This window comes from Oncorhynchus tshawytscha, unplaced genomic scaffold, assembly GCF_018296145.1.
Source record: "Oncorhynchus tshawytscha isolate Ot180627B unplaced genomic scaffold, Otsh_v2.0 Un_contig_15856_pilon_pilon, whole genome shotgun sequence".
NCBI lineage: Eukaryota > Metazoa > Chordata > Actinopteri > Salmoniformes > Salmonidae > Oncorhynchus > Oncorhynchus tshawytscha.
Window position 1 is genome coordinate 51,477 of NW_024609428.1, and position 12,347 is coordinate 63,823.

A 12,347-nucleotide genomic window follows, 5' to 3' on the forward strand; every position below is an offset into this window, starting at 1 on the left:
ATTCCAGTGTTTAATTGCTATATTGTAATTACTCTGCCACCATGGCCTATTTACATGCTGTATATATATTTTCCTGTATTATTGATTGTATGTTTGTTTATTCCATGTGTAACTCTGCTTGTTGTACGTGTCGAACTGCTTTGCTTTATCTTGGCCAGGTCGCAGTTGCAAATGAGAACTTGTTCTCAACTAGCCTATCTGGTTAAATAAAGGGGAAATAAATCAATAAAATAAACCTTCACATCCGGATTCTTCACCTGCGGGATCGTCTTAGACCAGCCACCCGGACAGCTGATGGAACTGTGGGTTTGCACAACCGAATCATTTCTGCAATAACTGTCAGATAGCGTCTCAGGGAAGCTCATCTGAGTGTTCGTCATCCTCACCAGGGTCTTGACCTTACTGCAGTTTGGTGTCGTACCCAACTTCAGTGGGCAAATGCTCACCTTCAATGGCCACTGGCACGCTGGAGTAGTGTGCTCTAAACAGACGAATCCCGGGTTTCAACTGTACCGGGCAGATGGAAGACAACATATATAGCGTTGTGTGGATGAGCATGGTGGTGGTGGAGTTATGGTATGGGCTGTTATGAGCTTCAGACAACAAACACAATTTAATTTTATCAATGGAAATTTGAATGCACACAGATACCGTGATGAGATCCTAAAGCCCAATATCATGCCATTCATCTGCCGACATTACCTCACGTTTCAGCATGATAATGCATAGCTACATCTGTACACAATTCCTGGAAAATCTGTACACAATTCCTGGAAGCTGAAAATGTCCCAGTTCTTCCATGACCTGCATACTCACCAGACATGTCACCCATTGAGCATGTTTGGAATGCTCTGGATCAACGTGTACGACAGCATGTTCCAGTTCCCGCCAATATCCAGCAACTTCGCACAGTCATTGAAGAGGAGTGGGACAACATTCCACAGACCACAATCAACAGACTGATCAACTCAATGTGAAGGAGATGTGTCGCGCTGCATGAGGCAAATGGTGGTCACACCAGATACTGACTGGTTTTCTGATCCACACCCCAACCTTTTTTAAAGTGTGGAATCCATAGATTAGGGCCTAATGAATTTAATTTACTGAGATCCTTATATGAACTGTAACTCAGTAAAATCGTAGAAATGGTTGAATATTGCATTTATATTTTTGTTCAGTGTGTTTGTTTGAAGGAAAGAGCACAGTAAAAGGAAAAGAGGTTACTGTATAAAAATCTTTGTGTTTTGAATGTGTTGCATTGTGGTACTTACCATGCCTGGGTCCACAGTGATGTGCCAGCTGCAGCTCATGCCGTTGTCGTAGCTACTGGGGTGATTCATGCTGGTGAACTCCCCCAACGGGCCCTTGAGTGCCTGAGGACCCCCGCATCCTGAATTGACCTCTTGTCCCACACACAAACACACACACACACACACACACACACACACACACACACACACACACACACACACACACACACACACACACACACACACACACACACACACACACATTGATTACACACACAATTGATTACATGAACATTCAGTTGATGTGTCAGCTGCAGGGGAACAGCTTTGGGTAATGTTGGCAGAATAATTTGTTTTGATTAGAACCCTTGTTATTGGGCTGTTATGTATAACATGGAAGAGTAACACAATGTCATTATGGAACATCCTGCTGGGACAGACTGTTTGATGATATAGTGGCACTACTTATGTTAATAAGAGCATTCGAATTAAAGATTGCTTCACCAGTCCCATTAAACAAAAGCAATTGGTAATTGGTAATTAAAGCCTTAACATACAGCAAAAACATACCCTCATACAATGGTATGGCCAATGACAACATGGTCAGCAACTACCCTATACAACCAATACAGTACAAGTTTTTAAAATATAATTTGCACACATATACACTGAGTGTATAAAATATTAAGAACACCTTGCTAATATTGAGTTGTACCCCTTCTTTTTGTCCTCCGAACAGCCTCAATTCTTCGGGGCATGGACTCTACAAGGTGTCAAAATCATTCCACAGGGATGCTGGTCCATGTTGACTGGATGTTGGCTGGATGTCCTTTGGGTGGTGGGCCATTCTTGATACACACGGGAAACTGTTGAGCGTGAAAATCCCAGCAGCGTTGCAGTTCTTGACACACTCAAACCAGTGCGCCTGGCACCTACTACCATACCCTGTTCAAAGGCACTTAAATATTTTGTCTTGCCCATTCACCCTCTGAATGGCACACATACAAAATTCATGTCTCAAATGTCACAAGGCATAAAAATGTTTCTCTTCATCTACACTGATTGAAGTGGATTTAACAAGTGACAATGATGGATCATAGCTTAATAAGGGATCATAGCTTTCACCTGGATTCACCTGGTCAGTCTATGTCATGGAAAGAGCAGGTGTTCCTAATGTTTTGTACACACATATATCTATCCGTATGTTGACTAGTGATGTATATACGGTGCATTCGGAAAGTATTCAGACCCCTCAACTTTTTCCACATTTTATTATGTTACAGCCTTATTTAAAAATTTATAAAATTGTTATTTTTCGTAATCAATCTACACACAATTCCCCATAATGACAAAGCAAAAACAGGTTTTTAGATTAAAAAAACATTGACATTCACATAAGGATTCAGCACTTTGTAAAGGCACCTTTGTTGAAGCAGTTTGGAACCACCAAGACTCTTCCTAGATCTGGCCGCCCGGAGAAGGGCTTTGGTCAGGGAGGTGACCAAGAACCCGCTGGTCACTCTGACAGAGCTACAGAGTTCCTCTGTGGAGATGGGAGAAACTTCCTGAAGGACAACCATCTCTGCAGCACTCTGCCAATCAGACTTTCATGGTGGAGTGGCCAGACGGAAGCCACTCATCAGTAAAAGGCACATGACAGCCCGCTTGGAGTTTGCCAAAAGGCACCTAAAGACTCTCGGACCATGAGAAACAAGATTCTCTGGTCTGATGAAACCAAGATTTAACTCTTTGGCCTGAATGCCAAGCACCATGTCTGGAAGAAACTGGGCACCATCCCTACAGTGAAGCATGGTGGTGGCAGCATCATGCTGTGGGGAAGTTTTTTAGCGGCAGGGACTGGGAGACTAGTTAGGATTGAGGGAAGGATGAACGGAGCAAAGTGCAGAGAGATAGATCCTTGATGAAAACCTGCTCCAGAGCGCTCAGGACCTCAGACTGGAGTGAAGATTCACCTTCCAACAGGACAATGACCTGTATAACGACCTAAGTATACAGCCAAGACAACACAGGAGTGGTTTCAGGACATGTCTCTGAATGTCCTTGAGTGGCCCTGCCAGAGCCCGGACTTGAACCTGATCTAAAACCTGTTCTAAAATGGAGAGACCTTAAAATAGCTGTGCAGCGACACTCCCCATCCAAGCTAACAGAGCTTGCAAAGAAGAAATGGGAGAAACTCCCCAAATACAGGTATGCTAAGCTTGTAGCATCATACCCAATAAGACTCAAGGTCGTAAACGCTGCCAAAAGTGCTTCAACAAAGTACTGAGGAAGGGTCTGAATACTTATGTAAATGTGATATTTTCAGTTGCATATTTTTTTTTACAAATTTGCAAACACTTCTAAAAACCTGTTTTTGCTTTGTCATTATGGGGTATTGTGTTTAGATTGATGATAAATGTTTTTTAATAAATTTTAGAATAAGGCTGTAAGGTAACAAAATGTGGAAAAAGGTCAAGGGGTCTGAATACTTTTCCCGAATGCTCTGTATAATGTAGACAGAAGCTAGACAGGTTTTGGCCTTTCAATATGACCATCACTTCAAAGTGCAGACATTATTCCTGGGCAAGGTTTATTGAATAAGGGATTTAAAGGACGAATAAAGGAGAAAGGATATCAAATCAAATCAAATTTTATTTGTCACATACACATGGTTAGCAGATGTTAATGCGAGTGTAGCGAAATGCTTGTAAAAGGGAGAGATATAAAAGGGAGAGAGAGAGATAAAGAGAGAGAGAGAGAGAGAGAGAGAGTGAGAGAAATAGAGAGAAAGAGAGTGAGAGAGAGAGAGAGTGAGAGAAATAGAGAGAAAGAGAGTGAGAGTATTTGCATTATACCAGACCAGTGTACTGTGTGAGTGCTGTCTCTGGAGTTAGCCGTGTCTCCTAAGACAGTCTCACTCATAGAAATGGATGACAGCCATTATTCTTAGGTACGATATGACTGATTTGGCTAACCGAGCCAAGGTAGCGTGGGACAGTGTTAATAACATCATAGATTTTTATATGATTTAAATGCATTTTTAGGGGGTGGGGGAGGCTGTATTTTTTGGGAACCAGCACAGAACTGTAAAAAGGCACCAAGATATATTGCAGATAGTTGGACTCTATTATATGATAAATAGATCATCATTGACACCTTGTCAGAAGCCAAAACAACACGCATGTTATTTCACATTTTAACTCAGATGAATTGATGGGCTGTTTTCTAACTATAGATGAAATAGAATGACTCATGAAAAATAATGCAGACGTGACAAATTGAGGACGTATTTGTCATGCTTTCTATGGTGACAGAGTGACACTATATGAAAAATACATCCAGCAATCCATAACAGTGCTTGGAACCGCGTCAGTGCATCAGTATCCAGTGGTGAGACCAATGAGATGCCAATGTCCAAGGGGACCAATTAGACTTTCAGATATCCCTAAAGGTTCACAGGAGGTTTGTCTACGTTAGAGGGAACCTTTGCCTTTTGTTGTCGTTCTGTTCCTCCACAGCTGGGTCTCAGCTCGGACTGTCTGTCTGCCACACTGTGAGGCCAGTGGCAGGGGACGTCACTGTGACTCACATCACAAAGGTACCACAAAGACACAGAACCCCTTAGAATATAACTCTCTGTCTCGCCCTGTACCCAGAATGGAGGCACATTCAATGCCAGAAGTATTCAATGCCATTATTACTGTAGCAATGAATGTTGTTGGTTTGTTATTGCGGTGTACAATGACTTAGATCATTCTTCTATACTATACTTATTGCTGATATGAAAGTGTGGCTTAATTTAATCCTAAATAATAAAACATCTGTCAGAGACAGAGATACATTAAGAGCACAATGTACAGTGATGGAAATTTAAATCAAAATAGACAACAAAACATCACTTTTTGGAAATTTAAAGCTGCCAAAATAGCAGACTTAATTAGTTTGTCAAAATTATTTCTATGTAACCTTCGGCTCTGTTTCATCGTGTTTTTCCCATTGTACATTTTGATTCCCTGTGTTTGGGAACGTAAAGCACCCTGTGGTGCGTTGGTGCCATTCACCAAAGACGCACAGCATTGAACTCTCTGTCTCCTGCATTTGACTCCGCACCCACGACACCCGGAGCATTACACTTTCATCTTCTTGTCAGCAAACTCACCACCAACCGACAGCCATTACCCACCCACTCCCCAGACACTTAGCTAAGCCTGGTATTATGGTAAATGTATAATGGTCCATAAATCACACGGGTCCATAAATCACTGTTTCATAGTCCTGCTGAGAAGCATTGAACTTTCTGGTGTGAGAAGAGCTATAAACCTTCATTTGATTGAAGTGTTTCAAGTTTTGTACTCACACACCTCCTTGACAGTGATGAAGTTTAGAGGGATAGTCCAACTCCTAAGTGTTTACCGTATATACAGTAGTACTAATCATCTGGCCTACATGAATGTGTTTAAAGTATATATCAGCTCACCACCAGGTAGCCTAGCAGTTAAGAGAATTGGGTCAGTAACCGAAAGGTTGCTGGTTCCAATCCCTGAGCCGAAAAGGTGAAAAAAATCTGCATTTCTGCCCTTGTATAAGACAGTTAACCTCCAACAACAACTTCTCCCCGGGCACCGATGACGTGTATATCGATTAAGGCAGCCCCCCGCTCCTCTCTGATTCAGAAGAGTTGGGTTAAATGCGGAAGACACATTTCGGGTTTAATGCATTTAGTTGTGCAACTAACTAGGTATCCCCCTTTCCCTTCCCTCCATTTAAACATACAGGTAGTACACTACTCACCTTCATCAGTGGAGACACTGTTCTTGTCAGTGAAGTAGATGACCACCAGTCCGATGCAGGCGCCAGTCAGAGCCACAAACAGTAGTATCAGGCTCTTCTCCAGGGTACTCAGACCCCTGGACGTGGGCCTCTTCTTTAGGTCTTCCTCCATGCTCTCTGTTCACAGTGGTGGAGATGTGCAGGTGTGGAGCAAATGTGCTTTGCCTCTGGTGCACCAGCGTCTCACGGTCTGGTTCGACCTTTGCTAGACTGGCTGTACCTTGGACTCTCCTGAACCTGGACAAGGGACACGGAGCGTGTCTGTGCGGAGACTTTTTGACTGTTTAGGATTTTTGAACATGTTGTAAAATGTGTTTTTGTGTGCATAGGGTAAATTAGTTGATGTCATTTTGAGTCTCAAATAAAACCATTATGATACTGTACATAGCTTCAGTAGGGGCAATGGTACATTTTTTACCTCTCACCTATAACTTAGCCTGTTGTAGGCTACTACAGAACCGTTATACACACTGTTGTACAGTATAGCCTATAGCAGGGGTGTTCAACTCTGACCCTATGAGGTACAGAGCCTGCTGCTTTTCTGTTCTACCTGATCATTAATTGTACCCACCTGGTGTCTCAGGTCTAAATCAGTCCCTGATTAGAGCACAACATTGAAAAAAAACACAGTGGAACTGGCTTCGAGTTCCAGAGTTGAGTTTGGGGGGACAATGGTATATGACCTGTGTTTACGCAAGGCTTGTTTATATTATTAACTTTGTCACTACACTCAACCCCGAATCTCATTTCAAAACATTTACTGTCTCAACCTCAGCTTTTATAAGAGGAGCGGGGCCGTCACACAGTGCACTGCAATTATCGTCAAGCTTACTAATTGATTAATGTAGTACAGAGCACTTCTGGGCTATGGTTAAACTCTTTAATGTAGCTTAAGTGCCAAAGCACTTAGAATTAGCGATGGATTTGATTAAAGTAAAAGGCATGATGGGGACTAGGCTCACGGGAAGCTACTGTGTAGTCATCTATGCCCCATAGGAGTCCCACAGACGCTACCTGGCAATCAATTACAATTTGTTAAGCTAATGGATAATGTGCTAGAAACAGGCTTGTAATCCTGCCTGTTGGAATCAGGGGTCCCTTCCCAGGATGCATCTAAAATAGCACGTTATTCCCCAAATAGTGCAGTACGTTTGACTAGTGCTCTATGTGCCCTGGTCAAAAGTTGGGCACTTTGTAGGGAATTATGGGCCGTGGTCAAAAGTAGAGCACTATGTACGGAATAGGATGCAATTTCGGACACTTCGTTGCAAATTTCTAATGGCTCTCTGTGCAGACAGACAGGCTCATGCTGGCTCATGCTGCCAGTGTGTTTGTAGCAGGGGAGAACGACTGCCCCCTCGGATTGATGCCATGGAAGTTCGAGGCCAACCGAGGTACTAAAGGCTTTGTTAGCAGAAAAACAGTATCCCCCATTATAGTGAATGGAAAAATGACAATCTTCATGGTAAATCTTTGAGTAAATAAAACAATTTAGAAGACAATCATGGTACCAACAATTGCTTCTAACACACCAGATGTATGTCCTTGAACCGATTATTTTAAAATCGCACACAGAAGAAGTTATAAGGATAATTAAGTTGCTAATGGCAGCCTGCAGTACTCCGGTCGGCCTTCAGCTTCAGTTACTCAATGAGAGGGAGCAGCACTTCCTGGAATAGCTCAAACTGCGCATGTTATGTCTCCATCAGACACCATTTAAACAGACGTCACTTGGCTTCAATGCACTATTGAGTCTTCACATAGGAATGAATGGTGTCACGTGATCAGTGGCTTTGTCCATTCATATATACAGTCATTGGTTTGTAGAGAGGAGTTTCAAAGCGCTGAGATAAGCACTTCACTATGTACAGACTGATAATAGCAGAGGGATATTAGAGCAAGCAGAAGAGGGCCATTTACAACCAGTCATAAACACTAACAGAGATCAGCACAGATCAGAATGATTGTCAAGAAAATTGCAAAAATGGTCTCTGTGGAGAGATTAATTTCACCACACAAGCCATATTGTTAAATATTTATACAGCACAGAACAGTACAATGTATTATCAGATAATGTTTTATTATCTAGGTGAAGTGTGAGTTACACTGTAGCGGTTATCTATCTGGCTCCCCAAGGTCTACTTTAGAGGGTTAGATGTTGTGAACCGGTGGTTCGTGTTACCATAGAAACCCTGGGCCTAGGATATGGGAAGTAGCACACTCACATACAACAGCACTGGGTCTGAAATGGCACCCTGTCCCTTATATGATACACTTCTTTTGACCAGGGCCCTTCTATGACTGTAACTTGGGACTCAACCTGTGTTACAGTACTATACAGCACAGGAGTTTGGTGGCAACTTAATTGTTGAGGACGGGCTCGTGGTAATGCCTGGAGCGGAATGGGTGGAAAGGTATCAACATCATCAAACACATGGTTTCCATGGGTTTGACGCATTTCCATTCGCTCCGTTCCAGCCATTATTATGAGCCGTCCTCCCCTCAGCAGCCTCCACTGCTGTACAGGTGTGAGTTGCTGTTTTTTACTGTGTGTCAAAGTGAGGCCATCTTGTTTGAGTTTAATTACCAAGAAGGATGACGAAGGCTGAAGGATGATGAAGGCTGATGAAGTATGAAGAAGGATGAAGGCTGAATCACTATTTCTCAACACGTGATTGTGTGAGAATCAACCCTCAGCCACGGGCAACGTCCGGCGAGACAGAACGCTCCCCCTCCTCCTCTGACCGACAGGTTTTTAATTGGACTTTTAATCAGAGTCGACTGCAGGAGAGTTGAGGAATCTTGAGATCATCTGAGGGGGCGATAATGATAAGGGACAGTTTGGCAACTGCAATATTCACGCTCGCCATTCGTCATTACAAATTAGGCCGCTCAATAACGACCTACGTCTTCATTCACACGCTCCTAATTGCGGATTGAAGATTAAAAACAACTTTAGGAGAGATTTGCATACAATGTGGAAGCGATACCAGAGGTTTCTTCACAATAACTTTGGAGTCAGGGTTAATGAGTTTCATAGAGGAAGTGCTTAAATTTTGCTTAATCTCCATGGAGATTGAATGGTTGGAATTACCTCATCATATAAAGGCCTCTTGGATTCAGCCACAGTCTGATTAGACAGAGTTACATTCACTATGGTAACCAGTCACTTTAAATACCTAATCTATCTCTAGGAGATAAGCACCTAGGCCTATACATTCCTTCCAATTCTTCCCTTTGGGAAAGACAGAAACAAGTGGTGATATACTGTACTCCCACTGGGCACACACTGGTTGAATCAAACGTGTCATTTCAATGAAATTACGTTGAACCAACGTGGAAGACGTTGAATTGACGTCTGGGCTGAAACGGAAGCTTTTTATCTCTCCTTGGCAACACATTTAGGAGCATATCATTATTTAACAGAACTAAATTAAATGATTTAAGATATTATACAGTCGATAATGATTTTATATAATGTCTTGCATTTTTTTGTTGGTTGTGGGTCAATTCTAGTAGGTGGTTGAGATATTTTCTCAGTTGCTTTACATTTCAACTCAAGGGGGAGAAAGCCCCTTCACTTGGGGCTCCCGAGTGGCGCAGCGGTCTAAGGAACTGCACCTCAGTGCTAGAGGCGTCACTACAGACCCTGGTTTGATTCCAGGCTGTATCACAAAAGGCTGTGATAGGGAGTCCCATAGGGCGGTGCACAATTGGCCCAGCGTCGTCCGGGTTAGGGTTTGGTCGGGGTAGGCCGTCATTGTAAATAAGAATTTGTTCACAAATAAAATAAATACAACTGGACACCTGCCATGGAGGATGCTTCCAAACTAAGATGTCTGTGAAGTGACATTAACAACTCTCATTGCAACTCTACCCTCCAAACTTGCTTACAACTAACTGCACACCACTCACCACAATGACATCCGTTCACAACAATCCTAGTAAAAGTCCTACAGGTCAGTATATCAACCCTGCTGCAGGTCTTCAATACATCAGCTGCAAAACATTTTAGTGCATCAAGAATGGATTGGATTTATATAGCAGTTTTCCCAGTCGCTCAAATCGCTTTATTAGATGTGGTGTGTCAATGTGGGGGATATTTTTCTCAACCATGAGTGTCTCTGGGAGGGGGAGGGAGAGGGAGAAAAAGGGAGAGAGATAGAGTGTTGCTGCAGTGTGTGTGTGTGTGTGTGTGTGTGTGTGTGGAACCTCTGTCCACTGGGGGACCAATGATTTATAGAAACATCTGTCAGCCGTTATAAAGCAGTCTCTAGTGAAGACAGCCAAGGTGACCTTAGTGTGTGTGTGTGTGTGTGTGTGTACCTGTGTGTACCTGTGCTTGACTTTCAGCATGTGAAAGGTTACGTACGTGTGTTTGTGTGTGGAACGGCGGGGTGGTTAATAACAAGCCACTATAAAATGCTCAGGTCTGCAGTGTGTAGTTTTACACAGTGATGGAGTATGCTGGAGTGGAGGAGGGAGAGGAAGATAGAAACAAGTATGTGTTCCCCTATGAACAAAAGCACATAGGGGAACACAACACACACACACACACACACACACACACACACACACACACACACACACACACACACACACAGAAGCGCACAAGCACACGCACACACACACCTCAAACCTTCCAAACACCTTTTCCCACAACGCTTCCCAACAATGCGAAGTAATGTAGGCCATATAGTCCACAGGGGCCTGAGCAGCAGACGACATCGGAGGAAGTTCCTTACTGTAGCGCTGCCGGTGATTCAAGACAACAGTGAGTAAACAAAACAACTGGAGCAGTACTGGGGAGGCGCTATAAGAGCTGTTCTGGGGTCAGGGAGAGAAACAAAAGGACTGAAGCAGTACTGGGAAGGCACTATAAGAGCTTTTCTGGGGTCAGGGAGAGAAACAAAAAGGACTGAAGCAGTACTGGGAAGGCACTATAAGAGCTGTTCAGAGGTCAGGGATAAAGAGACGCTTCAGAGGGGAGGCAGGGGCTTTAGCCGCCCTGCTGTTGCTGACTGATATGGCGCTTTTATGATAGAGAGAAAGTGAGAGAGAGATAAAAAGAGGGGGAGAAAAAGAAAGAGAGAGAAAGAAGAAGAGAAAGAGAGTGAGAGATATAGTGCTTTTATATGACATCATCATAGAGGGAGAACATAAAGCTTGACATGATTCATTACATCACCCAGTGCTCCAGAATCAACCCCAGTGGTTCATCTATGGAGAATATGATGTGCGTCTAAAGATCCGACAGGGAATTATTTGTGATTTGTATTGGTAATTGTAATGGCTTGTGCTCAAGCTGCGTCTAGGCTACACGAGTCCTCTACGGATTTTCTGTGTAGCTGAGATGAGTATCTCTGTGTGTGTGTGTGTGTGTGTGTGTGTGTGTGTGTGTGTGTGTGTGTGTGTGTGTGTGGAGCTAACTGGGTCATAGCAGGAGGTTTAACACAGTTTAACTATGTTTCTGAGGTGGACATTTTATCTGGAGGGCTAGAGGCAGTCTTGATATAGACTCTAACTAACACGCAGTCGAAGCACCACGCCGAAACCTGATATTCAGTGAAGCTCAAAGAACGGTTATGTAGTGGTGACTGTAGAGGAATTTCCATAGAGAGGGGAAAAATGCCCCGTGAGAATATAACAGAATCGTATGAGACGACACAACAGTGACATGCAGAGAAATTCCCTCACCAAGATAGAATGTAGACTCTACTAATCTTTTCCAACGCTAGAGCATAATTTGATTTCTTAAAGCGCACTGACACATTAATGTTAGATGATGATAGACTGGCCAACTGTTGATGAACACGGGCTCTCAGTTTAATTAAGTTTCTGGGCCCCGCACAATTTATTTTCATCTAAATCAATGATCATCTGCAAGTCAAATAGCCTATATCTATTTTTAAGGCAGGGATTTCATTTTCCAAACCCTATGATTTATAACTCTAAAATAAAACTCAGTTTCAATTCCACTCCCTAGATTTCTTATCCTGCCAGAGAGGAGAACAGCAGCACTCATTGTGCAACATTACAAAACAACCTTTCTATTTCAAACAGGTGCATTCAAAACAGCCCCACCCCCAACCGTCTGAGGGGGAGTTCTACCTGGAACCAAAAGACTGCGGTCATGACCAGATTGGATTCTGGGTAGTGATATTAGACAGGACATACAGTGCAGAGTGTGATTTTAATATTGAATAATACAGGCTGCAAGTTACTATGGCAGAGTGAGAGGTATTTTTTCTCACTTTTTTGAGATCC

At 43.0% G+C, this 12,347-nt stretch overlaps 1 protein-coding gene across 1 annotated transcript in view; it reads right to left on the reverse strand.

Moving 5' to 3' along the window:
- The window catches only part of LOC121844772 (ovochymase-2-like), a 34,982-nt gene extending 28,692 nt beyond the window's left edge, over positions 1-6,290 (reverse strand). Inside the window, 2 exon segments of the mRNA XM_042315261.1 lie at positions 1,272-1,402; positions 6,042-6,290. Coding sequence (XP_042171195.1) covers positions 1,272-1,402; positions 6,042-6,192 — 282 coding nt within the window. The 5' untranslated portion in view covers positions 6,193-6,290.
- Between the last annotated feature and the right edge of the window lie 6,057 nt (positions 6,291-12,347).